General features: G+C 41.5%; 1 protein-coding gene and 1 non-coding gene across 4 annotated transcripts in view; one reads left to right on the top strand and one right to left on the bottom strand.

Annotated features, from left to right (window-relative positions):
- Nucleotides 1-11368: 11368 nt before the first annotated feature.
- Nucleotides 11369-11440, bottom strand: trnaa-ggc. Its single transcript has one exon. It is a non-coding gene; the product is annotated as a tRNA-Ala (tRNA).
- Nucleotides 11441-19224: 7784 nt separating this feature from the next.
- tcf7 (transcription factor 7) overlaps nt 19225-26728 on the top strand; it is a 108531-nt gene continuing 101027 nt past the window's right edge. For all 3 annotated transcript variants that reach the window (XM_042339863.1, XM_042339861.1, XM_042339862.1), the window contains exons 1-3: nt 19225-19460; nt 20205-20271; nt 20618-20730. In XM_042339863.1, the coding sequence (XP_042195797.1) occupies nt 19263-19460; nt 20205-20271; nt 20618-20730 (378 nt within the window). In that variant the 5' untranslated portion in view covers nt 19225-19262. The remainder of the gene's footprint in view (nt 19461-20204; nt 20272-20617; nt 20731-26728) is intronic.

Raw genomic sequence — 26728 nt, 5'->3', positions numbered from 1 at the left:
ATCAGTTGGTTCACCTGGCTCGTGATGTATGTTATGGAAGTTGGGTAACTAATTCACAAGTACATGTGTACAGTTCTTCAGAATTTGCTTCCTTGCTTCCTCCCTTTCCTCCTTCAAGGCCGGTCACAAGATCTTTCTCTTCATCCGTGCCTTCAGCTCCCCTCTTGACTCTCTACCCCCTCCTCGCTCCCTCCCTTCCCTCCCCTCACCCTGACCATTTCCCCCCACTGCTCGGGTCCTGACCCAACTGTCCAGCGCCTTGGGACGTCCTCCCGACGTGAAAGGGGCTCTATAAATGCAATCTTGTTGTTATTGTTGTTGTTCCTGCGTTTTCTGTCTGAGGCACATGGGGATTTTGTTGGTTTATCAGTCACTCAAGTCTATCTGGAACTTCAACCTGATTTATGTCAAAGTCCTGGACAATATTTGCCCTATGTTGGATGGTTTGTTTTTTAGTGTCCTCTCTGGAGACAATAAAAACTCAGTACAGTGCAGTTCTGTGAGGGTGTGCTTCATTATAGCACTGGATCATCTGTAACGCATTTGTGGGACTCGGTTGCATTACTTGTTCACATCCCGTGCAAAGTTTGCCAACCTCCTAGTCATCAAGTTGTCAATGTCGTTCCCTAAGTATTGCACGAGTGCAGTACACAGACAGTGATACCAGCAGTGACCCAATGGGCTGTGTAGTGAAACCATCCAATGTAACCTCATCAAAGGTGGGATGGGATTTTATGGACTCCAATCGCCACTTCATAATGAAGTTCCACTGAATATTCACTCTGTCCTGTGCGTTCTCTTTTTCAACCTCCTTTGAGTTGGGGTTTTAGCTCCTCCTGAAGTTTCTTTTAGTTTTGATTTCTAAATGAATACAAAATAAAGTACCAGAGAGTTCTCAACCACCAAGACAATTTGACACCATGAGGCACTGCGTGCTTTTGCACTGAAAAATGATAATGTTGTGGGTGGGTTGTCTTAAACCACCCACTCTTCACACACACGTTCGTTTTGCAGTTGAAAAAAAAAGTACCCTAACCACACATTGCCCATTAAAGTCAAGACTTTAAAATGTGCCAGAACTCCCCTCCCATTACATTACAGTGAAAAAGATGTTCTTTAACAGATCTTCCAATCTCTCATTCTAAGAAATGGAAAGCACACAAACAAAAAAATTGGCATTTTTTCGATATTTTGGGGGTACTTTTGATTAATTTTTTAAAAAGTACCCGAGACTAAAGGCTTTTGCTTTACTCCCTCAGTTTGTCTACAATGCACAAAGTAAATGCCATTTTCTATAACTGGAAGAGAACAAAGGCCGAAGAGTTGGACAGAGAAATAATTCATTCCAGTCTTCAGCATCCTGCTCAGCTAACAATAAATATCCTTTGTTAGGCTGTAACATTAGACGGTGTAAATGTGAGGCTGGAGATTTACAGACTCAACAAAAAAGTTTGTACCACGTTTGTTTGTAATAGTGGTAATATTAAAGCAGGAAGGAGAAGAGTTTTCGACCCACAAGAATCCAGACACTTGACGAGCGCAGAATTTTAATCTTCTTCCTCCACCCCCCCCCCCCGCCAAAAAAAAAATCGCAAGTATTGCTGTTTTGCGTTGTTCGCTTTTGGGTGATCTGACTGCTTGACCCAACAAAATATCGAAAAAATGCCAATGCAAGGATTATTATTATTATTGATGTAGCTACTTATTACGTCTTTGAGATGTCTCAAAGCGCTTCACAGGATAGACTGCAAAGTGAATTGACTGTATATTTGTGGGCGAATGCAAGGATTATTATTATTATTGACCCAAGTGGAGGACTCTGTGATCTTCTAAATGGGGAAATCTGCTGCTTTGTTGGTAACTGCAGTTGTGAAATGGTTTAAGGATGATGCCACACTGGAATTTTTTCTCCTGGAGATTTTTTTTTAACTGCAATTTCTGTGTGAAGAATTCGGGGGTGGAGTGGGGAGAATATATTATACCATGAGGTAAGTGTTGATCTCAAAACAGAAAACCTTTGCCCAATATTATTCAATTTTGTTTTTTAAAAAATCCAGAATTGGATCCATAACTGTTGCGTTTAATTAGAAATGAATTTGGCAGCGAAATGGCACACAGCGATAACTCACTGCTATGAAGTGAATGGCCAATTGTATCTGGGGGATTGTTGGCCAGGACATCGGCAGAAATGCCCTTCATTTTAACCAATAGTTCCATGGAAACTTTAACGTTCACCTCAACAGGACAATGGTTTCATGTCTCATCCAAAGGATAGCACCTCCAACATTACAGTACCCTCCCATTGCTATATTGGAGTATCAACCTGGACTGTGAATTTATGGTCCCAACTTGGAATAGACTTCTTACTTTCTAAATCTTCATTGTATTAATGTACTATATTGAGCTGAGTTATGGTGGGTCTGACTGTACCTAATAGTTACTGGGGCATGAGTAAAATGTACCACGCCTGTTTGACCCTGACACTTTCGGCCAAGTCACAGGACTGCACCGGATTATAACTATTGACCTTTTACCTTTGCAACCTTCTCAGCAGCGTGAAATGTTGGGTAAGTTTCCTTACTCCACACGTCTCTGTTTACCCAGCAGTATGTAAGAACCCAGTTGTCAATTGGCAGATGACTTTGAGACATTTTCCTTCCTTCCTCCCAAATTAATACAAGATTGCCTTTCTCACTTTGGTTTTCAGTAGACTTATGTCCTCACCCATAAATTACCTATCAGTTATAACACACGGGTCATGAATTAACAGCCTTGTTGAAGCAAAAGGATAACTGATGTGTGGTAACGGAATATCACACTCATCACATATATTATATATATATAGGGTGCTTATTTATTATTTTAGAGAGCACTAACCTGACCTGGGAGAGCCTGAAGATGTAAATTGTGTAAAAGTAGTTATCATCTCTCTTTGGTAGGCAGACAATTAATCAAAAATGAATGCGCGATATTGTGGAGAAGGGATTTAAGTAGGTTAGAATCCCTAAGTCTGATATTGTGCCCAAATATAGTAACCAATTTGATATTCTATAAAGAGGGAATTATCGTTTGATCCATTGGGATTCTATGCAACAAGAGTACATGGAATGGAGCCCATTGAAATTTCTTTCCTTCATAAAGTTAACCATGTAATAATAATAATAATAATAATAATCCTTGCATTTGATATAGCGCTTTTCACGTCGGGAGGACGTCCCAAAGCGCTTCACAGAACACACTGTAAAGTGAATTGACTGTATATTTGTGGGCGAACGCGGCAGCCAATTGCGCACAGCAGTGTCCCACAAACAGTCGTAGATTGAAAATGACCAATTTATTATTGTTTTTGGTTTTGGAGGGATTATTATTAGGCTCTGTGTGGAGTAAGGAAACTTGCCCAAGGTTTCGCCCTCTGCCTGGAATTGAACTCAGGTCTCTCACTTGCAAAGCGAGTGCTCTAACCACTGAGCTACAGGACTCCACGATATATCACGGGGATTAACAGGAAATCTTGTCAGTCTGTGTCATCTAAGTCTTCTGATGGAAATAGCTGAAAGTCTAATTGGCCAGATTTCCAACTTGAACTCTTCACTTCGCTGCACACTTCAGTTTTGCCGAAACGTTGATGTTATTGATCATGATTTTTTTTTTTTTTTTTTTTTACAAGTGTCCCTGCTCCAGGATGTTTGGAAACAATGAGAGATTAATATGCATGCAAAACAATGATTCATGGGTAAAACGTACTAAAGGCAAAGGCAAGACTCTTTGCCATGTGGCCAAGGTCAAAAAAACACAAATCATTTCTTGGTTGTTTTTGTGATGTGGAATAAAGCGTTATTAGTTTCAGGAGAGCCAACGCTCCAACCCACTTTTTCCAGCGCATTTAGTTCATGTTAACGCTGTGCCAATTACATTTTCTGTGCGATGAGAAAGACTTTGTGGCACATTCTCTCCCTCAGCTCAACTTCCTAATCTACCACAAGGGGTTCTTTGTCTTGTCGCAGTGATGCTTATAGAACAGTTAGTTCAGCAGTTATTTGTCTTGCAAAACACTTTTTTTTCCATGTAGAGGCCACAAAATCAAGAGTTTATCGTACTCTAGTATGCCGAGATGTTTATGTGTTAATAGGGTATTTAGTTTGCTAAATGTTCAAAGGGCAAATACTGTTTTACTGAATTGTTTTATTAATCTTAAATGTTGTAAGGAGAATCCTGGAGACTTATTGGTGTTTCTGTCTCTTTTAGTGATTAATGATGAACTTCTGATCAGGAGACTAAGAGCAAATGAAACTTTGTTTGATGTAACTCCAATAATGAAATGAATAGGGGATGCTACCTGTTCTAATTTAGGTAAATCAAGTGCTCATACATTCAGGGTTCTGAAGAGGAATTTTAGGACGGACGCCAGCAAATGTGCTCTTCTTCCAAACTTCCCTTATCACACAAGGGTCAGTTTGGTACAAAATGACAGCTTCAGGCTGCAGTTCTAAAGCACAACACATTGCCAAGATACAGCACAAAATACACAAAAATACAGTGGTTAGAGCACTCACCTCACAAACAAGAGGACCTGGGTTCGATTCCCAGGCCGGGTGAAACGTTGGGCAAGTTTCCTTACTCCACACGCCTCTGTTATCCTAGCAGTAAGTAGGAACCCGGTTGATAGTCGAGTGGAGCATCGCTTTTCCGGGGTAATAATCCCTTCAAAAAAGTTTTTTTAAAAAAAACAACAATAATAATAATAATTTGGTCACTCAATCCACGACTGTTTGTGGGGACGCTGGCCGTGCCGTTTTGTCCCCAAAATATTCAGTCAATTAACTTTACAGTATATTCTGTGAAGCGCTTTGAGACGTCTCGAAGGTGCAATAAGGCGCTATTTCGAATGCAAGGATTATTATTAAGACAGGCTGCATACGTTCCTTAGTAACTTTCAATATAATGGAGCAATTCAATGGCATGTGAATGTGCTTCCTCTTTTTTAAATAAAAGGATAATTGAGGAGAATTTTATGTTGGATCAGGATTTTGTACTTGTGTGTTATGCTTGGCTCATGAATTCTGCACAATGAATGAATAGGAAGTGGTTTGGTACTTTGTAATTGTTGGATTGGAACACAGTCATGCTTAGAGCACCAGCACTCCCGTACTCTCATCAGACTTTTCCTGCAAGTCAACCCTTTCATCCCTTTTATTGTCATCCCATTTTCCTGTTCATTTTCAAGAGGGTAAAACGACCAGGAAACAAAATGGAATCCGCGAAAGGTTTCTTTCGGTGTCCTCACAGGGAATTGATATAGTATTTTTCACCATTGAGAAGGGAATTCTGTGGGACAGCATTTTCTCCCCTCTGCCATTCAGTAGACACTGACACTTGGAAACTCCTTCAGACGTGAACGACATTCCACTGTATAAATATAATTTTGTTGTTGTGACACTGAAACATTCCCTCATATCACAATAACAGTGCTTCTGAGATGTCATGTACCATTAATTAGCACAATACTGTATTGATAGTGGGTGCCTTGCCTACAAATAACCAGTCACTACACTTGATAGTGAAAACTGTGAAGCGCTTTGAGATGTTTTGGCGACTTAATACAGTGCAAATCCTTGCCAAATGCAAGGAATATTATTATGATTTATTAAAATAAAATAAAAATGTATATCCTCCCTTTCCTCTTCTTTCTGAGTCTCTTGCTCTTCTATTTTTGATATTCTAATTTAAATGTCATACATTTAATGAATAATATTTGACATTTTTAATTGTATTAATCTTGTTTTAATATTCAATGCTGTATTATTCCAGAGTTGTGGATCCTTTATTCAAAATATTGGCCCCAATTGTACGATGCATTACTCTAAAAAGGCAGAATCAATTGAGATGTTCAGAGGGGAGATAATAATCTTTGCATTTGATATAGCACTTTATAACGTCTTTGAAACGTCTCAAAGTGCCTCACAGAATATACTGTAAAGTGAATTGACTGTTTTTTGTGGGCGAAATGCACAGCAACGTCCCACAAACCAGTCGCGGATTGAGTGACCAAATTATTATTATTCCTTTCACATTTATTTGGGTTTGGAAGAGATTATTACCGATCCACTGATGGACAAACAACCGGATACAGAGATAGATACTTGGGAATGGGGGGATAGGTGGATGGAAGAACTGGTGTTAAGATGTGTCAAGAAAAGGCAGGGAAATTGGGTTGAGAGATTGCCGTGTTCAGACCTGGCTCATCAGGCCTCCTCCTATTCCTGAGTTCTTATCTGTCTGCCTCTCACCGTTGTTATTGTTGGTGCAGAAATGACGCAAGAGTCTTCAAATGATTAAATTGACCACTTCCTTTTCTATAAATAAATGAATGTCACATTGCCACGAGTTGCCATGAGTGACTGGATCATTAAAGGGGGCCCTGTCTTCCTCGAACAGTATTTGGAAAATGATTTTTACTTGTTTATAAGTGCATCGCCTAAGGCGAGGCATAGGCTCGAGGTTTCAGCCTCCACTAATTTACTTCATTGTCTACCTTTCCATGAATGGTCACTTGGGCAATTTCCCAGAGGGCTGGTGTCACCAGTAATAATAATAATAATTATAATAAATCTTGTGGGTGAAACGCGGAGGCCAATTGCGCACAGCAATGTCTCACAGATAGTCGTGGATTGAAGTGACCAATTTATGTATTCATTTTTTTGGGGGGAGGGGGAAGGAATTATTTTCTCCCCACAATCCACCAATCGATTAACAACCGGGTGACAAAACTGGAGCAATTCAGTTTGGTTCAGGGCAGGAAGAGGAAAAGCAACACTGAAGAAATGCACCAGTCAGTCATGGGTGTGGCATTATCATAGTGAAAATAAAAGAAGACTTTTTCTGTTCTTATCGCCTTTGCCCAAATAAAGATGTGTGCTCAGAACCATTTTCTGTAAAGGCAGTGGGCCTTTAGAGATCACAACTGCCCCTGGCCAACGCATTTTTTGTCTTAATTTATTAATGAGTGCATAATAATTAGTCTCTTGATGTTGAGGCTCTATTTACACAATCGTATTTAAGGGGCAGCACCATTTTCATTTGGTTGTCGAGCACAAAACGCAGGGTGGTATAATTTGCCTCGAAAATTCTCACTCCATCCCTAAAAATGTCAGTCAATTCACTTTCCAGGATATTCTGTGAAGCGCTTTGAGACGTCTCAAAGACGTGATAAGGCGCTATAATCAAATGCAAGGATTTTTATTGAAACTTATACGTGGCGTTATTTCAAAGAAAATTTCCCGTGGTTTGTTTGCCTTTGCTTTCTCTCTCATGTGACAGTGACAATTCGTCCCAGTTTCTTTTAAAGACCGCTCCTGTGGAATTAATTTGGTCTGTTCTCTCACTGTAATGCAAGGATTATTATTATTATAATTAAACTGTATATTTTTCAGTCTGCTTCCGGCCGGCGTTATCTTGGAAACAAAACATTCAACACTGTGGCCTTTGGGGAATTTATCAAATTGCACTATTCTCATCTTAAAAAAAAATTAGTCAACGATTCAAAAACATTCAAGTCACGTAGTTTAGGCCTTGATTTATTGGCAGCAGCCACTATGCCCTGAAACTCTGTAACACTCTTCTTCTATCCCTCCGCCTTGCGCTTTCCTTCCTCATCTTCAGATTGAGAGCGAAAACCTTCCTCTTCGAGACCTTCCTCTTCGACTGTGTCTGTGGTCAACTCCGCCATCTCTCTCCTCTCCCCCCGGCTCAGCTTTGCGGTCAAGCACTGTCAAGCCCTCTGGGACACTAACCTGGGTGAGGGGGGATGCTATAGAAATGCAAGTTGTTGTTGATGTTATTGTTGTTAACATTTGAATAGATTCAGAATTTTCCAGGAATCGACCTTTGTATGTGTAGATCATTATATTCCCAGGTTGTCTTTCGTTATTTAAAGGCAAAGCAATGCTGCAGAGGGTAGGTTTCCACTGTAAGATCATTTTTAAAGAATAGAGTTACATTTTCTCCCCCCCACAGAATATAGGCTTCAACCCTAAAACTGAATTCAACAATTTGCCAAATTCTGCTCACTGAAATGCCGTGTTAAGAGTACCTTGTATGTGTTTGTTCACAGGACAGGAAAAAAAATGACTATATATATATATAATAATAATCCTTTCATTTGATATAGCGCGTTTCACGTCGGGAGGACGTCCCAAAGCGCTTCACAGAACACACTGTAAAGTGAATTGACTGTATATTTGTGGGCGAACGCGGCAGCCAATTGCGCACAGCAATGTCCCACAAACAGTCGTAGATTGGAGAGATTATATATAATGGAGAGATCATGGAGGTGACTGGAAGAAGAGAGAGGGAGATTGGGAGATTATTTAAAAGCGATAGGTTGTCAAGAATGAAAGATAGTTAAATAGATAGTATTGGAAAAGAAGTCTGTCTATAAATCAAGGAACAATAAAACACCACAATCTGTTCCTGTAACTCATAATTTGTTTCTAACCTTAACATTAGCTCAAGGTATTAAATTGTGAGGGGCTTCTTGTCTTACGCTAAACAGACTTCAGGAAAATCCTGTAGTAAATCTTTATTCATAAACATGTGGTACAATAATATCATATCACCTTGCACCTGTGTTCTTAATACGTCAGAAAGACATTGTGTACAGTACGGACTATTTGTACACGCAAAAAGAAATACACACACAGGATAAATTTGATACATGGTTAACAGGACCACCCATCAATAGCACTACTCCTGCCAAGTGCTTAACAGGATGGAATTTCAGCACAGTTTGTCCAAGTCACTGAATCTGGCACCAAACAAACAAAAAAAAAAACATGCAAAATGACAGCGTTGGGTATTTAAGGACAATAGATGACAAAAGGAAGTCCAGTTCTTTCAACTCCAATGAATGCTTTTGGGACATCTTCACCATTTGCTTCCCATGTTTCAGCCGACGTGTACCTCAATCTGCCCGAAGATCGCCGCAGGTTTTCGTATTGGTGATGTTTTGGCCTTGAAATGTTACACAGGTTTTGCTAACACTCTGTTCTGTGTGGATTAGCCAAAGCATAAGATTAATTGCTGTCCATCTCAAACTCTGCTTGAGTAATTGTGTCACTAGGGCAGAATAACCTTAAGTAACAAAGTAAAGCTAAATGCGGCGAATGGAGATCATCCGGAACCTTTACCTGAAACGTTGATAAAGTTGCCTGGTATATTTTCTTTCCGAAATTCTTAAGAACATATAGAAATCCTATAAACATGAAACAGTCTCTCAAGCTTGCTCCATTTAACAAATTGAAGAAGCAGGCACACTTCATATGTTGGTTATGTTCCAATTCCCTTATACCCAAACCTCTCACTAACATGCCTACAACTTAAGATTTTATCCGCTGACAAAATCTATCCAGTTCTCTTATGAAAGACTTTGTGTGCGCACACACACACACACACACACACCCAGCGTTTAGTGTTCTCTGTGACAGCTCATTCCATAAATTGGCGATCTCATGTAACTCAATTCCCTTTAAGGTTCAGCGGCTTCCTGTTTCCAAAAGAATATCTTCTTATGTCGCCCCTAATGATTAAATACAAAGGATTTATGGCGTTTTATTTTATTTATCAACCAAAAGCCGAAAAGAAAAATAGAATCGCATCTCCTTTGCCTGTTCGTTTTAAGTTTATTAGAGCGAGTATAGAGAGTTGTTGGTCTCTTCAATCTGTTGGAACCTGGAACCATTTTTGTTGCTCTCATCCGCACCCTTTTCAATGAATCAATGTCCCTTTTGAGGTAGGGTGGCCAATATTAAATGTAATCTTCTACGGATCGTATCACGAACTCTTTTATGCAGAGATAAGATCACATCCCTGGTCTTAGATTCCATACCAAAATGGTTTAATATGCAAACTGCTCTTCTTAACAGGGGACATAATCTTAAAATTAGAGCCAGGCCACTTAGGAGTGAAACCACGGAGCAATTTTTTCACCCAAAGGGAAGTGGAAATCTAGAACTCTCCTCCCTTTAAGGCTGTGGATGTTGGATCCATTCACATTTTCAAGTCGGAGGTACATAGATACGTGTTAGGTCAGGGTACTAAGGGACACGGGGCAAGGGCGGGTAACTGGACTTGAGGTACAGATCAGCCATGATCTTATAAAATGGCAGAAGAGGCTTGAGGGGCTGAATGGCCTCCTCCTGTTTCTAGGTTAACTGGTATCTTGAATGTCAAGGATGTTGAAAGACAAACCATTCACAGGTTCATCGCCCTCTCCTTTAACTATCAGTAATTATAAATCCATCTTCTGTGCTGTGCGTTTAAAATTATTAACGCCTAGTTTGCATTTATCCACCGTAAGATTTTTTTTCTTTCTTCCGTGCGGAAGAACGGGGAAGAGAATTCTGCGCTTAAATTTATGGATCTCTTTAAATTCTTTAGATTTTTGGGGATCTCTTTAAATAAATCAGTTCGACATGTTTAAGCATTCAAGCGCCAGAATTAAATTGCAATGTACCACAAGCAGCCAATTTAAGAGGTCATCCCAATGTGATAGGCGCTATATATTAATATATAATAATAATAATCCTTGCATTTGATACAGCGCTTTATCACGTCTTCGAGATGTCTCAAAGCGCTTCACGGAATATTCTGTAAAATCGACTGTATATTTCATAGGTGAAATATATATAATAATTAATATATACTATACATATGTATTAATTTGGTCGTTCAATCCACAATGTAATTGGCTGCCATTATGATTTTTTTTAAAAAAGGGATTATTACCCCTGGAAAAGCCTTTCGACGATCGACTAACAAATGGGTTCCTACTTACTGCTACGTAAACAGCAGCTATACACTAGCTATCCCTAGGCTGATATGTCAGGTACATTAGTCAAGTGGTGTTTTTGTCTGTGGAGACGATACATGTTGATTTATGATACTGGAATAGTGCTTAAACTTGGAGAATCTTCTCCCAGACAACAGGGGAAGGTCAACTCCTCTCCGCCCACCTTTATTTTGAACAGTTTGATTAAAAGTACTCGGCTCTATCGAAGAATAGTTTCCTTTCAAACGCCCATCAATGTGCATCAGCTTGCTCAGGTGAGGGAGGACCTTGGTTGGTATCAATATATAATAATCTTTGCATGTGATATAATAATAATCCTTAATATTATTAATATTTTGTGGGTGAAATGCGGCAGCCAATCGCGCACAACAGTGTCCCACAGTCGTGGATTGAAGTGACCAATTTTTTTTTTTGAAGGGATTATTACCCCCAGAAAAGCAATCCACCAATCCACTAACAACCAGGTTTCTACTTACTGCTGGGCAACAGAGGCGTGTGGAGTAAGGAAACTTGCCCAACATTTTGCCCTGCCGGGAATCGAACCCAGGTCTCTCACTTGCCAGGCGAGCGCTCTAACCATTGAGCTATAGGACTCCTGTATAGCACATATAATTTCAAGAGCATCTCAGTGACCTCAATATTGTTTCTGGAAAGTGTAATGACTGTGCATTTATAAATGAACATGGCAAGCATTTTGCATGCAGCAATATCCCACAAAAAAAATAAAGCCAATAGCTATTTTTTTTTATCTGAAAGATTGTCAGCGAAGACATCGGGAGAAACTCCTTTCTCTCTTCCAATATTGCCATGGGATTATCTGAAGGACAACTCCTCTGACAAATATAAACTGCATTATAATATAACCAGTGACTTGTAGCCAATAATCCCCAAATAAAATTGATCACTAATGTGCCCAAATTGACTTACAAATACACAGTGCTGTGAAACACTCTGAGATGTATTCCCAACATGAAAGGCACCGTCAAAATGCAAGGATTATTATTATAATAAAATGTATATTATGATTGGGGTTTGCCTTCTTGTAGGTGATTAAAATAAACAATCTGTGCAACTTGTGGAACGATTTTACTCCCTAATAATAAGAATAATCCTTACATTTCATATAGAGCCTTATTACTTCATCAAGACGTCTCAAAGCGCTTCACAGGATACACTGTAAAGTGTGTGTTTTGTGGGCCAAAGATTACTATGAGCGAAGGTGAAGTGTCCAGAAGAATAACACCTTGAATGACTGAGTAATCGATAGCTTTCAAATGGCCTGAACTTTGAGACCATTTGAAATGTAAAGAAAATGTATTCAAACATATTAATAAAAGCCAGAAAGTTTACAGTTTGAAGTTTGTTTGATGTTTTCCTGCGTGCAGTGTTTTCAATGAAAAGCCAAACCCAAAAGCAGTCTGTCCCTCGTCTTACATTACATTTTTAGCGTTGTGATGTTGGACATTTTCCCCCTCTCTCTCTCTCTTCTGACCAGTAACGATTTTCATCTAAAGAATGACCTTTCAACAAAGCCACTTGACACTGGCAAGGCCAAGATGAACAAAATAACATTCTGACAAGCTTGCCTTGATAAGCCAGGTAGGCTATAAAAAATGGAAATAAATCCAATCTTCAATTTGGAGTTTGCCTGACATTATTTTCAGATTTCAAAGCCCAAAGGTCAGGTCAGATTTCCTAACGGAGAGATCAGTTCATAGTGAAATTTAAAGGCTCGTCTATCATATCAACTGCCATTACAATTTGTGGAGTCCTGTAGCTCAGTGGCTGGAGCATTTGCCTTCCAAGCGAGAGACCTGGGTTCGATTCCTGGCGGGGCGAAACCTTGGTCAGGTTTCCTTACTCCGCACGCCTAATAATAATCCCTCAAGAAAAAAAAAAACAATCATAAATCGGTCACTTCAATCCACGATTGTTTGTGGAACACTTCTGTGAGCAATTGACTGCCGTGTTTCCCCCACGGTATACAGTCAATTCACTTTACGGTATATTCTGTGAAGCGCTTTGAGACGTCTAGAAGATGTGGTAAGGCGCTATATCAAATGCAAGGAATATTATTATCATCATCATCCTTGTGGACTTCCACTGCACTGATCTAGGGATTGGGCAGTCTCTCTATGTCTGGGCAAACAGAACTGTACTAATACTCCAACTGAGGCCTAACTAGAACATTGTACAGCTTAAGCATGACTTCTGCAGATTTGATCTCAACTGATTTAGCATTAGATCCCAGCACCCTGTTTGCCTTGTGGTTGGCAAACAGTTTTGACATGGTGAGCAACAAATCATTTATCACCCCGCAATCTCTTACAGCCTTCCACTAGGAAAGTTCTATCTCATCCATTGATTAGATGTGCCTCTTATTTCTTTTCTTGCGATATTTCAGTGCCAGTCCATCAGTCCACATGCCTAACCCTATCAAGCTTTCTAAGCGGCCGCACTCGGTTGATTGGGGGATCGCTTTTCCGGGGGTAATAAACCCTTCAAAAATATTTGTGAAAAAAGAATAAGAATAATTTGGTCACTCAATCCACGACTGTTTGTGGGACAATTGGCAAAACAATTGTTTTGCCCACAAAATATACATTCAATTCACTTTACCGTATATTCTGTGAAGCGCTTTGAGACGTCTCGAAGACTTGATAAGGCGCCATATCGATTGCAAGGATTGTTATTGTTATTAACGAATAATCCTTTTCCCACATAAGTACCGGATGTGCTTGTGTACAGTCATGAAATCGACTTTAAATTTGAAATAAAGCCAAAAGTTAGACTGTCCACCTTTATTGGTGTGTGTGTGTGTGTGTGTGTGTGTGTGTGTGAAACGTTATCAATCTTATGACAATATATGCCCCTGTGTGTTGTTGTTGTGTTGACTTGCAGGGTTACCCGAAGCCGGGTGGGCAGAATCCCTGCTCCCAGTGATGGGTCTTTCCCCACATAACAGTAGCTGATTTCTGCAGCAGTCGGAGTCATTGCCTCTGGGCCAAAGAAGGAAAAATCAGCTGCGCTTTCCGTTCCTGATCACTGTCGAACGACTCCTGGAGAAAGTAAATGTGCTGAGGCATTGAGCGAGCACAGAATTGAACTCAGATGTGAGACATCTCACAGTCAGACGGTCTTGCCCCTAGAAAATACAACTGAAATTCTCCGGGGTAAAGAATTTTCCCTCAAGCGAGGGACTCAATTGTCCATACAACCGTCCCTGAACAAGTCAAGTGCTCGATGAGGAGGGGAGAAATCAAACCAGAGTGGAGCCTTGCGTCATTCAGAAAATAAACACAAATCCACGTTTAAATGTGTGTGAACTCTGTTGCTCTGAGATAAACATCGATCACCCCCAGACATTTCCCACAGCTTGTTTGGTGGATGTACATAATCGACTTGTTGTGCAGAAAACCCTCGATGGTGCTCTGTTCCAAAAGCCATTTCCAAGTTTAAACAGGGTGACAGTGTTTCAGCCTGTAACAGTGACAATAATAATAATATTCCTTGCATTCGATACAGCGCCTTATCGTGTCGTCGAGACGTCTCAAAGCCCTTCACGGGCTATACTGTAAAAAGCGAATCGAGTGTATGCCTCGCGGGCGAAACGCGGCAGCCAACTGCGCACGGGAGCATCTCACAAACGGGTCGAAGTGTCCCATTTATTATTGATTAAGAATAATAACCCTTGCGCCTTATAATAATAACCCTTGCGACACGGCGCCTTATCTCGTCTCCGAGACGGCTCAAAAAGCCCTTGGCTGGATACGCTGTAAAGCGAATCGACTCTGCGTGCGTGCGTGTGTATGCGTGTTGTCCACAAGGCTACAGCGCCTTGTTTGGAGGGACTTCAAATTCCTGGCCGCCCGGTCCGTCCTGCCAAATCGTTGAAAGATCCTCCGTAGGACACTCGCAATCACTCACTCACTCACTCAGCACGACTACGGCAACAGCTACACAAACATACGAGGAAATGAACTTTGTATGGGGTGGGTGGGGGGCGGGGGGGGAATAGAGAGGAGAGGGAGGGTGGGGAGAGGGAGAGAGAGAGAAAGAGAAAGTCACCCCCACCCCCCTCTTGTTTTCCGGTCAGGTGATGGAAGGCATTTCCAAATATAGTCACATCAAGGCCATGGAAGCCGACACATCAAAGGCAGCCACTGACTGCAAGAGCTCACTTCAATCCCCTCCACTGCGCTTGCAGACATCACAACAACGCCGTGGGTTTTCCCACGCCACACACACGCCATCTCCATCTCTCTCTCTCCCTCCCTCCCCCGCATCCAACCGCCTCCCCCCCCCACCCCCAACACCCCCTCCGCCCCCCCCCCACCCCCAACACACCACAGCCCCGCACATTCCGAGCTATAAATGCAGCAACAATCAGCTCCCTTATTGCCGATGAAAAGCCCTGCAATTAGATTCTCTGCAGCTCCTGTGTGTGTGTGTGTGTCTGTGTCTCTGTGTGTGTCTCTGTGTGCGTGCGTGTGTCTGTGGCTGCCTATGTGTGTGCATCTGTATGTCTGTGTGTGTCTATGTCTGTGTGTGTCTCTGTGTGTGTATGTCCGCGTGCATGTGGCTGCCTGTCTCTGTGTGTGTCTCTGTGTGTGTGTCTATGTATGTATGTCTGTGTGTGTGTATGTGTATTTGTATGTCTGTGTGTATGTGTCTGTGTGTGTGTGTCAGAGAGAGGAGGGGAGAGGAGGTTAATGCAGCCAAGGCGTGAACTGGCGGAGACATCAAAGCACTCTCAAAGCCTGAGCATTAATGAGCCTTTTTTTTTGTTGTTGTTTCCTGGCTCCAATGCAACAGGTTCGCTCACATTTGCCAAGGAGGGAATTCTGTTGGCTTTCCTCCCCCCCCCAATCCCTCCCTCTCGCTCCCTCTGTTCCACGTGGGAGGGCTGGAAATCTCTGAGCAGCTTCTGTTTCTTTATTCTTGCCCAAACTGGAAATAATTATTATTGGAAGTTCAATTCTAGGCGAGCATATGTATGTATATATATATATGTATTCATACAGACACTGGCACACATAAAAGGTCTGTGATTGAAGCAGGATCTCGATAGCCCACCATAAGGGGTGCATATTCAGTGAGACTTCTATTAATAATTTGGATTATGCCTTTTATTGTACCACAATTACATAATATTAATATTAATAACAATCCTTGCATGCTGCATCAGCCAGCAACCTAGAGAGCAATTTTCTTCCTCTTCCAGGTCTCCCTCTAGTTGTTATTGAAGCAGTTAATACTGCAGGGATAGATAGATAGAGATAGATAGATAAAGAGATAGATAGACAGACAGACAGACAGACAGGCGTGGGTGTGTGAGTTGTGTGAGCCTGATGGCAAATCTGTAAAGGAGGGAGGGCGGAAAAGAGGCACAGATTTCTGACAGTCAAATCTATATGCAAATAGAGGGAAATGCTCATTGTGATTTCATTGTGTGCCTGGGAGCAATGTAGTACAGTGAGCAATAATCCGATTTTAAAAAAAAAATTGCTGGTAACATAAAAAGACAATTGTAGTGAGCATGAGGCTAGCATGGGTGTAGACTGTAGCCAGCCAGGCTGAGGGCTGAGGGCTGAGTGGGAGATAATTTCATGTTTCCACAGCTTGGGGCTGTGCTGTGATGTACTGTACTGAACAGAAAGTGGTATACTGTGTCCTGAGTGTCTGATGTAATGTCTATGGTTTTAGTAGAAGCAGAAATAAGTGAAATGTCTATTTTCTTTTTTGAAAAAAGTTTACTTAACTGATTTGACTGACTGAATGAATGAATGAATCAATTAGGAACTTTCAAACCAACAGAAATGCAAGACAGAGTTACACCATGGCATGGGTATATGTTTCTATCGAGAGGCATTTTTGGACTCGATGTGTTTATCTCTTTTACATGAAGACCTTCCTCTTTGACCGTAAGCGTTACCTGGCAGTAAGTAGGGACCCGGTTGTTAGCCGATTGGTGGATCGCTCTTCCAGAGGGTAATAATCCATTCAAAAAATATATACCAAAAGAAATTAGTCACTTCAATCCACGACTGTTTGCGGGACACTGCTGTGCGCAATTGGCTGCCGCGTTTCGCCCACAAAATATAAAGTCAATTCACTTCACAGTGTATCCTGTGGAGCACTTTGAGACGTCTCGAAGACGTGATAAGGCGCTGTAATCAAATGCAAGGATTATTATTATCTCCATGTGAATGTGAATCCTAATGCATGTATGTGTCCCTATGTATGTGTCCCTGTTTAATAGATGCGTTGGAATATCTCAGTGTCTGTGGATGTGTATATTTGTATACATGACGCGTGTTCCTCTGTGTGTGTGGGTGTGTGCTCCTCTGTGTGTGTGGGTGTGTGCTCCTCTGTGTGTGTGGGTGTGTGCTCCTCTGTGTGTGTGGGTGTGTGTTCCTGTGTGTGTGTGGGTGTGCTCCTGTGTGTGTGGGTGTGCGCTCCTGTGTGTGTGGGTGTGTGCTCCTGTTTGTGTGGGTGTGTGCTCCTGTGTGTGTGTGGGTGTGTGCTCCTGTGTGTGTGGGTGTGTGCTCCTCTGTTTGTGTGGGTGTGTGCTCCTGTGTGTGTGGGTGTGTGCTCCTGTGTGTGTGGGTGTGTGCTCCTGTGTGTGTGGGTGTGTGCTCCTGTGTGTGTGTGGGTGTGCTCCTGTGTGTGTGTATGATTTTTGAGTGGTGGCTTTTACGTAATTGCGAATTTTTATGGAATTGTGAAGTATGCGACTGAACGTGTGCATAACTGTACGTCTTATGAGTATATCTCTGTATGCAATTTGTATCTGAGTGTGTTTGCCCATATGCAACAACAACAACAAAATTAGCGCCTTTCACGTCGGGAGGACATCCCAAGGCACTGGACAGATGTATGTTTCAATGTATTGTATGTTCACAGTATGCATCCCTGAAACTGCACTGCTTGTGTGTGTGTGTGTGTGAGTGTGTGTGAGTGTGAGAGAGAGATAGTTTTGTATTAGACTTATAAGACGTGAAAAGTGCCATATCAAATGCAAGGATTATTATTATTATTTTATGTACAGACTGAACTGGAGTAGATATTAGACTGGACATCAAGTTCTCGATTGATCTACGTGACAATCTCGCACTTAACTGCCCACAAAATATACAGTGTTATTTACAGTGTATCCTGTGAAGCGCTTCGAGACGTCCCGAAGACCTGATAAGATGCCACATCAAACGCAAGGATTATTATTATTATTAATAGTAACCCAGTACTCGCAATCCAAGCTGGATTTGGGACGTTTTTACCTCCTTTCCCAAACAAAACGAACCCCCAAATAAAGATTTTATTTTAACAATTCAAAGCCACACATTTTAAAAGAATGCAACCCCCCCCCCACCCCATCCCACCCCCCACTCCAAAAAAAAAAAAGTTTGAGGATGTTCTGATTACAAACAGAATCACAGTTTAAGATAGAATAACACACAGGAGAGAAAAAAATTGGGGAGAGAGAAGAGTTTGTGTCTAAAATCCTCATCGTTGCTCGGTTTGGGAGGGGAGGGGGTGGGTGGGTGGTGGTGGTGGGGGTATGGGGTGGGGGGGGGGGAGGGGGGGAATGTGTGTTAAACAGTTATTTGCAGTCACAGTGGTGTTATAAATAAGAAAGGGATTATGTCAAATTGCCTCTTTCTGTGCATATTAATATTGGATTAAAGGATAAGGTGAAATGGTATTAAAATAAAAGAGAGGGGGTGGGGGGGTGGGGGGGGGGGTTGGGGGGGAGTTGGTGGGGGTTGACTTGATAGGGAGGGGATGAACTTATTAGGGTGGGGGGTGAATAGGGTTCAGAAGTGTTTCGTTGATGCAAAAGCAATTGAATTCCCCTCTCGTCCATGAAGCTGTCAATCACCAGAGCCTTCTCTTTGATGTTGAGCAGAAGCCTTGGAACCTCCACACAAACTGCTTCAGATCTTTTTTTCTCTCTCTCTCTCTCTCTCTCTGTGTGTGTGTGTTATGTTGCAGTCGTACTTTCACTGAGATCCCCTTTTTCTCTCTCTCTCTCTCTCTCTACCTCCCTCCCTCCTTCCTTCCTTCCTTTCCTCCCCCCCTCTCTCTCTCTCTCTCTCTCTCTCTCTTTTTCTTTCTTTTTTCTCTCTCTCTCTATGTGTGTGTGTAATCCTTAACTGAACTAACTTTGCATTGGGGGCTGTGGGGCAAATAGGTGACAAGTCAGTGAGTGCTGTTGGAAGCAAGAAAACTGCAGAAGGACATTGCATTAACAAAACACCAACAAAAAGACAACACACAACAACAACAACAACAACAAACAAACCACCACCACCACCACCTCCTCCTCCATCTCCTCCTCCATCTCCTCCTCTCTCTCTCTCTCTCTCTCTCTCTGTCTCTCCCCCAAACCCACCCATCACCCCCCAGAGCAGAGATGCCGCAGTTGAACAGCGGCGGTGGAGATGATTTAGGGGCCAACGACGAAATGATCGCCTTTAAGGACGAGGGAGAACAGGAGGAGAAAATCTCGGAAAACGCACTCACAGAGAGGGATTTGGCAGAAGTCAAGTCATCGCTGGTCAACGAGTCTGAGACAAACCAGAGCTCAAACACTGCTGCATCCGACCCGGGGGTAAGGCTCTCCCTCTCTCCCTCTCTCCCTCTCTCCCTCTCCCCTCTCCCCCTCTCTCTCTCCCCCTCTCCCTCTCTCTCCCCCTCTCCCCCTCTCTCTCTCTCCCTCTCTCTCTCTCTCTCTCTCTCCCTCTCTCCCTCTCTCTCTCTATATATATACACATATGTTTATATAAATAAAAGCTTTACACACTCACCTCTTCGTCCCAGTTTCTCTCTCCCCTCTCTCTTTCATCCCTCTCTCTCTCTCTCTCTCTCTGTCTCTCTCTCTGTCTGTCTGTCTCCTCTCTCCTCTCTATTTATCTCAGTAAGTGCACTCACTCACTCACTCACTCACTCACTTTCTTACTTTACTTACTGACTTACTGAGTTACTGACTTACGTACTTACTGACTGACTTACTTATTAACTTACTGACTTACTGACTTACGTACTGACTGAGTGACTTACTTACTGACTTACTTACTGACTGACTTACTGACTTACTGACTTACTGACTGACTGACTGACTTACTTACTGACTTACTTACTGACTGACTTACTGACTGACTTACGTACTAACTGACTGACTTACTTACTGACTGACTTACGTACTAACTGACTGACTTACTAACTGACTTACTAACTGACTGACTTACTTACTGACTTACTCACTGACTGACTGACTGACTGAGTTATTTAACACACGCATTCACCCCCAACCACTCTAAATGCGATGCTCTGTGTCTCACACGATTTCCCACAGGCGATCAGACGCTCTCAAGACAGTCAAAGGCTTTACCAGGACAAGTCCAGAGGTCACATCGATGATGGTAAGGGAGAGAGAGAGAGAAAACCACCACATACACACACTTTATATATATATAGCTATATATATATATTTTGGGGGGGATTTGGGGTATATAAAAAACCTGACAAGTCATCAAAAACGCTCTCGTTTAATTATTGTTTCACTCCCCCCCCCAACAAAATAAAATAATTTACATTTCGAGTTTGTGAATATCATATCAGCCCATTCCCCTGTCTAAAACTTTGTGTTTTTTCCCTCTCTCTCTCTCTCTCTCCCTCTCTTTTTTCTCTCTTCTTCTCTCTTCTTCTCTCTTTCTCTCTCTCTCCTCTCTCTCTCTCTCTCTCTTGCCTTTGCCCTCCTGTGAACAGTTACAAAACAACGTCAAGATGGAGGTATGTTCAAAGGGACAACTTATTCTGGTTATTCACACTTTCTGATGCTTCAGGATCCCTACCTGCACAACGGATCCCTGACTCCATCGGTAAGTTCCAGCTGCTGACTTCATTCAGCTCACAGACAGTACCACAGCCTTGCACTGCCTTACTATATTCAGATGGTGATGTGTATATGTGTGTGTTGGAGGGGGGGTGTGGGATTCAAGTCATATTATTGCAGGAAATAAATACTCATCATCACAGTCATCATCTCAAAAGCCAAGTTATATGTCTGGTTTTCCTGTGCGCACACTCCCAACCAACCCTTTACCTTTCGGATTCCTGATTTTACCAAAAAAGAGACACCCAAATACTTTTTTTTGTTTGGGCGGGCGGGCGGGCGGGCGGGTGGTGGGGGTTTCTGATTTCACTTAAAATACCTTTGTCGTGTCTTGGAATGTTCCTGTGTTTCCCCCCCCAAAAAAAAACGCCTTTGGGTAACGTTTCGCACCCAGTCCCAGGGTAAGGTGGTCCATGTCCTGATGGGTTGCTCTGTGCTTTAGTTGACTCACTGAAAGGTAGTCATCATCTGGCCAAGGTTTTGGGGAGGAAGAGGGAGAGAAGGGTCTTTTGTCGCTGAGAGTTGACTTGCCCAAAGTTGATGCTCAAATTTATAGATCACTCTAAATACACTATACTTATTCCCCCCCTTTTTTTAAATACTCTTCCATCTAACTTTATTCTTTAATCCAACATTAACACCTTTCCTCACGTTGTGACTCCTTCCTTTCCACAACCAACACTGCAGCAAAACTCTTCCATCCTCAGAAACATAAGTGTCGGATGATGTTGGATGAGAAGGGAAACTTCTAAGGGATTGGCACTTCTTATCTCTTACTGTACCACCATCAAAGGACAGGTGTGGGTAGGTGAGACACAGAGACAACATTGGGGCACCTTCACAATAAATAGCTTAGCTTTCCACTGCAGTTGTGTTTTGTTACAGTCTGTTTTCTCCCCTTGTGTCTCATGCACTTTCATGGGTAGGGGGGAAAAAAAATTGCATTTGCTTTTGGAAGCTTTTTCTGGGCGACCCTTAACTCTTACCTTGAGTTTAAGAGAATAATCCTCTTTGTACGTCTCTTAATCGAGGAATAATAATATATTCCCCTCTCTCTCTGTCTCTGTCTCTCTGTCTCTCAAGGAGTTTGTAATTCCATGTCCTCAAAATTATCTAATTGTTTCTGACGTCCTCAGTATTATGGCGATTATTGCTGTATATTTTTAAAGGTGTTTGAAACCTTTGAGCGAGTCATGGAATTAACACACAGCAGTTAAACACAAACACACACACACATATATATACACACACACACGCACAGTGTGTACAGTTTAGACTCTGATGTGGAAGTAGATTTGCATAAAAAGTAAATTGAATTCAGACTGTGGTCGAAATGCAATAGTTCCAATACGATTTGCATTTGTAAAATAAACTCAGACCCCTTTGCCTTTTTCTTTGCTTTGATCGTGTTTAAAAGGAAGGAGATAAGTCGTCGTTTCTAATGCTTTTTTTAATCTGTCTGTCTGTCTCTCTCTCTCTAATTCAATCTTAAGTGAAAAAATAACCTGGCAATATATGTTGAGTGTGTAGTTTGCAAATTGGACTTGGATGTCTCCAACAATTGATCCTTAACTGTTTTTGGGGTTGAAAGTGGCTGGATACATACACAGTCGTGTTCCTGCTGGGTGGAACTTTCACTGGAGTTGGAATATATTAAAGAATTTGCTTATGTTAAGTGAGAGAAGCTGTGGATCCTGTCCCCAAACAGGACACAGACAACAGTGAACTTCATAAACGCCTCCATTCAACCGTTTTGACACACAGGATAAAACTCTTGTATGTCAACAACACCAAAAAAAGAAGTTGAGGGAGGCGTTATAGAAAGACTACAAAACACATTGTGGTGACATTCATGGGCCCTAAAGAACCTTGGTGCTGGGTGAAGCTGAAGGTCTCACAGGGAGTAGTGCAGAGACGATGTTGTGTGGGAGTGTTGGTGTTGTGTTGTGTGGGGGTTTTGGTGTTGTGTTGTGTGGGGGGTGTTGTTGGTGTGGGTGGGTGTTGTGTCTGCTGGTAAATATCACCTTAGACCCTCCATTGTCACCACTAACTGATCTGAGCTGTACTGTCATTGGCATCAAGTATCAATAACCCAGTGCCTTATCTGGTTTGACAAACTATCTGGTAGGTGAGGAGAGTCTTTTCTCAATGATTATCTGTCATGATCAAGGCTGATCAATGGTTCCTTTTGTTGTAAGCAACTGACTAGGAACCTCGAAGTCTTAAATAGGGCCTTGTAACCTCCTCCCTCCCACCTCCTCCTCCTCTCTATTAACTTACCTCCTCCTCACCTCAACTCAGGCTTTACCTACAGTAGTAGTTCTGAAGCTGGGGGAACTAATGAGGACACCAGCCCCTATTAAGAGAGTTCCTTGCTAACTGCTCATTTCCACACGTCTTACTGTGATGCTTCACTGTGTTCTCTCTCTTTCTCTCCTGCCCTCTCTTCTCTGCAAACCCTCTATTTAATACCCACTGCATTAAAAAAATATATTTTTGTGTGTGGACACACACACACACACCCTGCATTCATGTTGCAAAACACTGATGGGAGACAGAGACAGGATTTTTTTTATTGCAGAGCCACTGACAGTAACATAACTGTTCCTAACAGCTGTTGGTGAGTTAGTGATCCCCATGTGAGAAAGGTCTTATCTCAATGGGCATCAGATAAATGTTCTGTTGAGTGTTTTTTTTATCCTTGAACCCCCACAATGTGTGGTTTGAGCGGTGGCCCCTTCTTTTTCCCTTCCTCCCCCCCCACCACCACCTCTCCTTGCAAGTGGAACTGAATGGAAACCTTTTGAGTCGAACTGAAGTCTGCTTTGAGGGCTGGAGGGAACAGAGGAAATCAGATCAGACATAAAGTTTCTTGTTGGTTTTAGTAATATAACACAGATCCTGTTGGAAAAGTACCGTTACTGTTTCTTTTTATTTAAAAAAAAGTCTGCTAACGAGCTCAAGGTTTACTGTGAATTATATGCACTGTTCATGTCTGATACAGACAGATTTGAACTGTCAAAAGCTAATGTTCAAGAGGGAGGGAGTCTTGGCATTTCAAATTGGTAGTTTATTTTATATTAAGAAAAACGAGGATTATTAACGTTCTGTTTTTTTGGCCCTGTCTGTGTTTTTATGCTTTTTTTGCTGGTGTGGATATAATGGGGGGGGGTGGGGTGTTTCTTGCAAAAAGTCTCTGAATTTAAAGGAATGAGAGAGTGGGATTATAAAATGCATTGCAGTTCTATTTGGGTCTTAGTTCCAGGAGTGACTGTCATGATGAAAGTTATTGTCTGGGCAGAGACACACTCTCAAGTCTGACTATCATCGAGACAACTCTTCAGGACTGGGATAGTAATCTCCGTTTGGAAATTGGAAATCACGTCCAAAAAAGTTAATCCGTGACAATTTTAGCCTGGAGTTAGCTGAGAAACTGCCTTTCGAGACGGTTTTCAGCCAGGGGTCAATGTTAAATGATATGAGTTCATATTTTACAGGGGACAATTGGCCGATCAGTTCAATGCATAATTGAAATGTTTTAACTTTTATTTAAGAGCTAGTAAATAAAACCTAACTGAATATTGGAATAGGGTGGGTTAATAAAAAAAAAGCGTGATTAAAAACAAAGTGGATAAGAGTGATAGCATTGGGAAAGAAATAAATGGATTGAGAAAAGGCAAGTTGTTTAAATGTTTTATTTGAAGTATTTATTTTGTAGCACATGGTTAATAATTGCAGTAATAAAATTTCTCTCCAGAAGCTTATTACTGAAACTGCATGGTTTTTCACCGAGTGCCTATTAGATTTAGACTTTACAGTATGTTCTGTGAAGGGTTTTGAGAACTGTATCAAATGCAGGATTATTATTATTTTTATTGTAGATAGATTTATAAGATTTGGAATACTTGGAACTGTCTGGAGCATCTGTGAATCTAAAGGGTTAAAAGTGGTCTTGAAAGTGAGTTTCATCTTTAAAGGTTACAATCAGTGGTTGAAGGAAAAAAATGTCACTCAAAATGAAAGACAGAGAGAGAGAGAGCGAGTAGGGCTCACATGTCAGCTCATAAGCTAAAGGATCTGATGAAGGAACTTTAATTGAAACTGTTTTTTTTAAAAAAAAGTTGATTTGTGTGATGTATGTAATATTTCTGTCAACACCGGAGCACGGAGTTAATCCGAATTTAGCAATCCTGGTTTAACTTCAGGCAATAGTTGAAGAGTATGGAAACAAACCACTAAATAATAATAATAATTCTTGCATTTGATGTAGCGCCTTATCACATCTTCGAGACGTCTCAATTGACTGTATTTTGTGGGCGAAACGCGGTATGATTCTAGGCTCTTATTACTTGTGATCGTTTTCATTCAGTGGTTGTAGAGGAGGGTCTGTTTACTTGAGGACACCTTTCGAAGCTATAATCTTTACCATGTTTTTGCATGTTTTTAACTCAGTTCTGCGCTTTTTCAACTGGTGCTTTTACTGCTGATTTTTAGATTGTTAAAAAAATAAACAGCAGTGAAAGCTGAGAGAAAGGTAATGGAAGCCGTGCTAAACAACACTGCTGTTCTACTTCTGTGACCTTGGTTCAACTCCAACGCAGACTGATGGGACGTCTCTCTCGCGCGCTCTCTCTCTCTCTCTCTCGCTCCTATACCACAGTGAAGTGGGTTAAAAGCAAACTTGACCTAATAGTGTGTCAACCTGGCTCGATGGTGGTGCTCTTACCATTGAGTCATAAGGTCTGGATTCAAGACCCACATTGCGAATTTGTACTCATATAGATACGGTGTCTCTCCAATGCAATGCTGGAGGTGTGCTGCAATGTTACAACTCCCGTCCTGCAGATGAGATGATAATAGTGAGGACCTGTTCGCCTATTCAGGTGCACATTAAAGATCCATTATTGACATTATCCAAATAGAGAAAGGAGTTTCTCCCAGTAACGTGGCCAACAATCCTCCAAATAAAACTGTTCAGCGACTTGCTTCATGGCTGTTTGTAAACGCCAAATTAGTTGCCAAGTTGCCTAGAAGATATGCGCTCTCTGTACTTGACTTGTGGAGTCCTGTAGCTCAGTGGTTAGAGCACCCGCCTTGCAAGCGGGAGACCTGGGTTCAATTCCAGGCAGACCTTGGGCAAGTTTCCTTACTCCACACAGAGCCTAATAATATTCCCTCCAAAACAAAACAATAATAAATTGGTCATTTTCAATCCACGACTGTTTGTGGGACACTGCTCTGCGCAATTGGCTGCCGCGTTCGCCCACAAATATACAGTCAATTCACTTTACAGCATATTCTGTGAAGCGCTTTGAGACGTCGAGAAGACGTGAAAAGCGCTACATCAAAATCAAGGATTATTATTATTATTGACAACATATCCTGTGCAGTTTTTTGAGATCTCGCTGCGACAGGAAAGGTGTAATAATCAATGTAAGAATTATTACTATTATTATTAATAATAATTATTCCCATTGCGTGCAGGACTACACAGGAAGGTGTCTATAATTCATCACTAATTGTCACTTAATTAATGGTCTCTCAGAAGTGCTATGGATAACTGATGTAGGAAATAGTAGGAATGTCAAACACTCTGAGGGCTCCATTGACCTTCAGTTAAGGACCATTTTTAGTGAAGAACACAATGGAGGTTTATTTTAGTCTGCATCCAAACAATGCTGTACATGAGAGCAATTGAAAGGACAGCATAGAAATAAAAAAGCTTAATTATAGCCAACCTGGGAACGCTTAATGCGGTAACTGAATGAGAAGTGTGAAAATGTTCTGTTCCCCATTCCCGACATTTCTCATTAATACGGATAAAATAAAAAAGTCATGTCATACGACACATTGACAATTTTTTCACAAATGAGCTGAATTTAATATGCACCTCGATTATTAGCAGTTGGCATAGTTTTATACTTACCAAATATTTTCTTCACCTTACAAGATGTCAACTCTGACAAGTCATAGAATCATAGAAT

The sequence above is a fragment of the Callorhinchus milii genome, unplaced genomic scaffold, assembly GCF_018977255.1.
Source record: "Callorhinchus milii isolate IMCB2004 unplaced genomic scaffold, IMCB_Cmil_1.0 Scaffold13, whole genome shotgun sequence".
Classification (NCBI taxonomy): domain Eukaryota; kingdom Metazoa; phylum Chordata; class Chondrichthyes; order Chimaeriformes; family Callorhinchidae; genus Callorhinchus; species Callorhinchus milii.
This window is presented reverse-complemented; position numbering and strand designations above follow the sequence as displayed.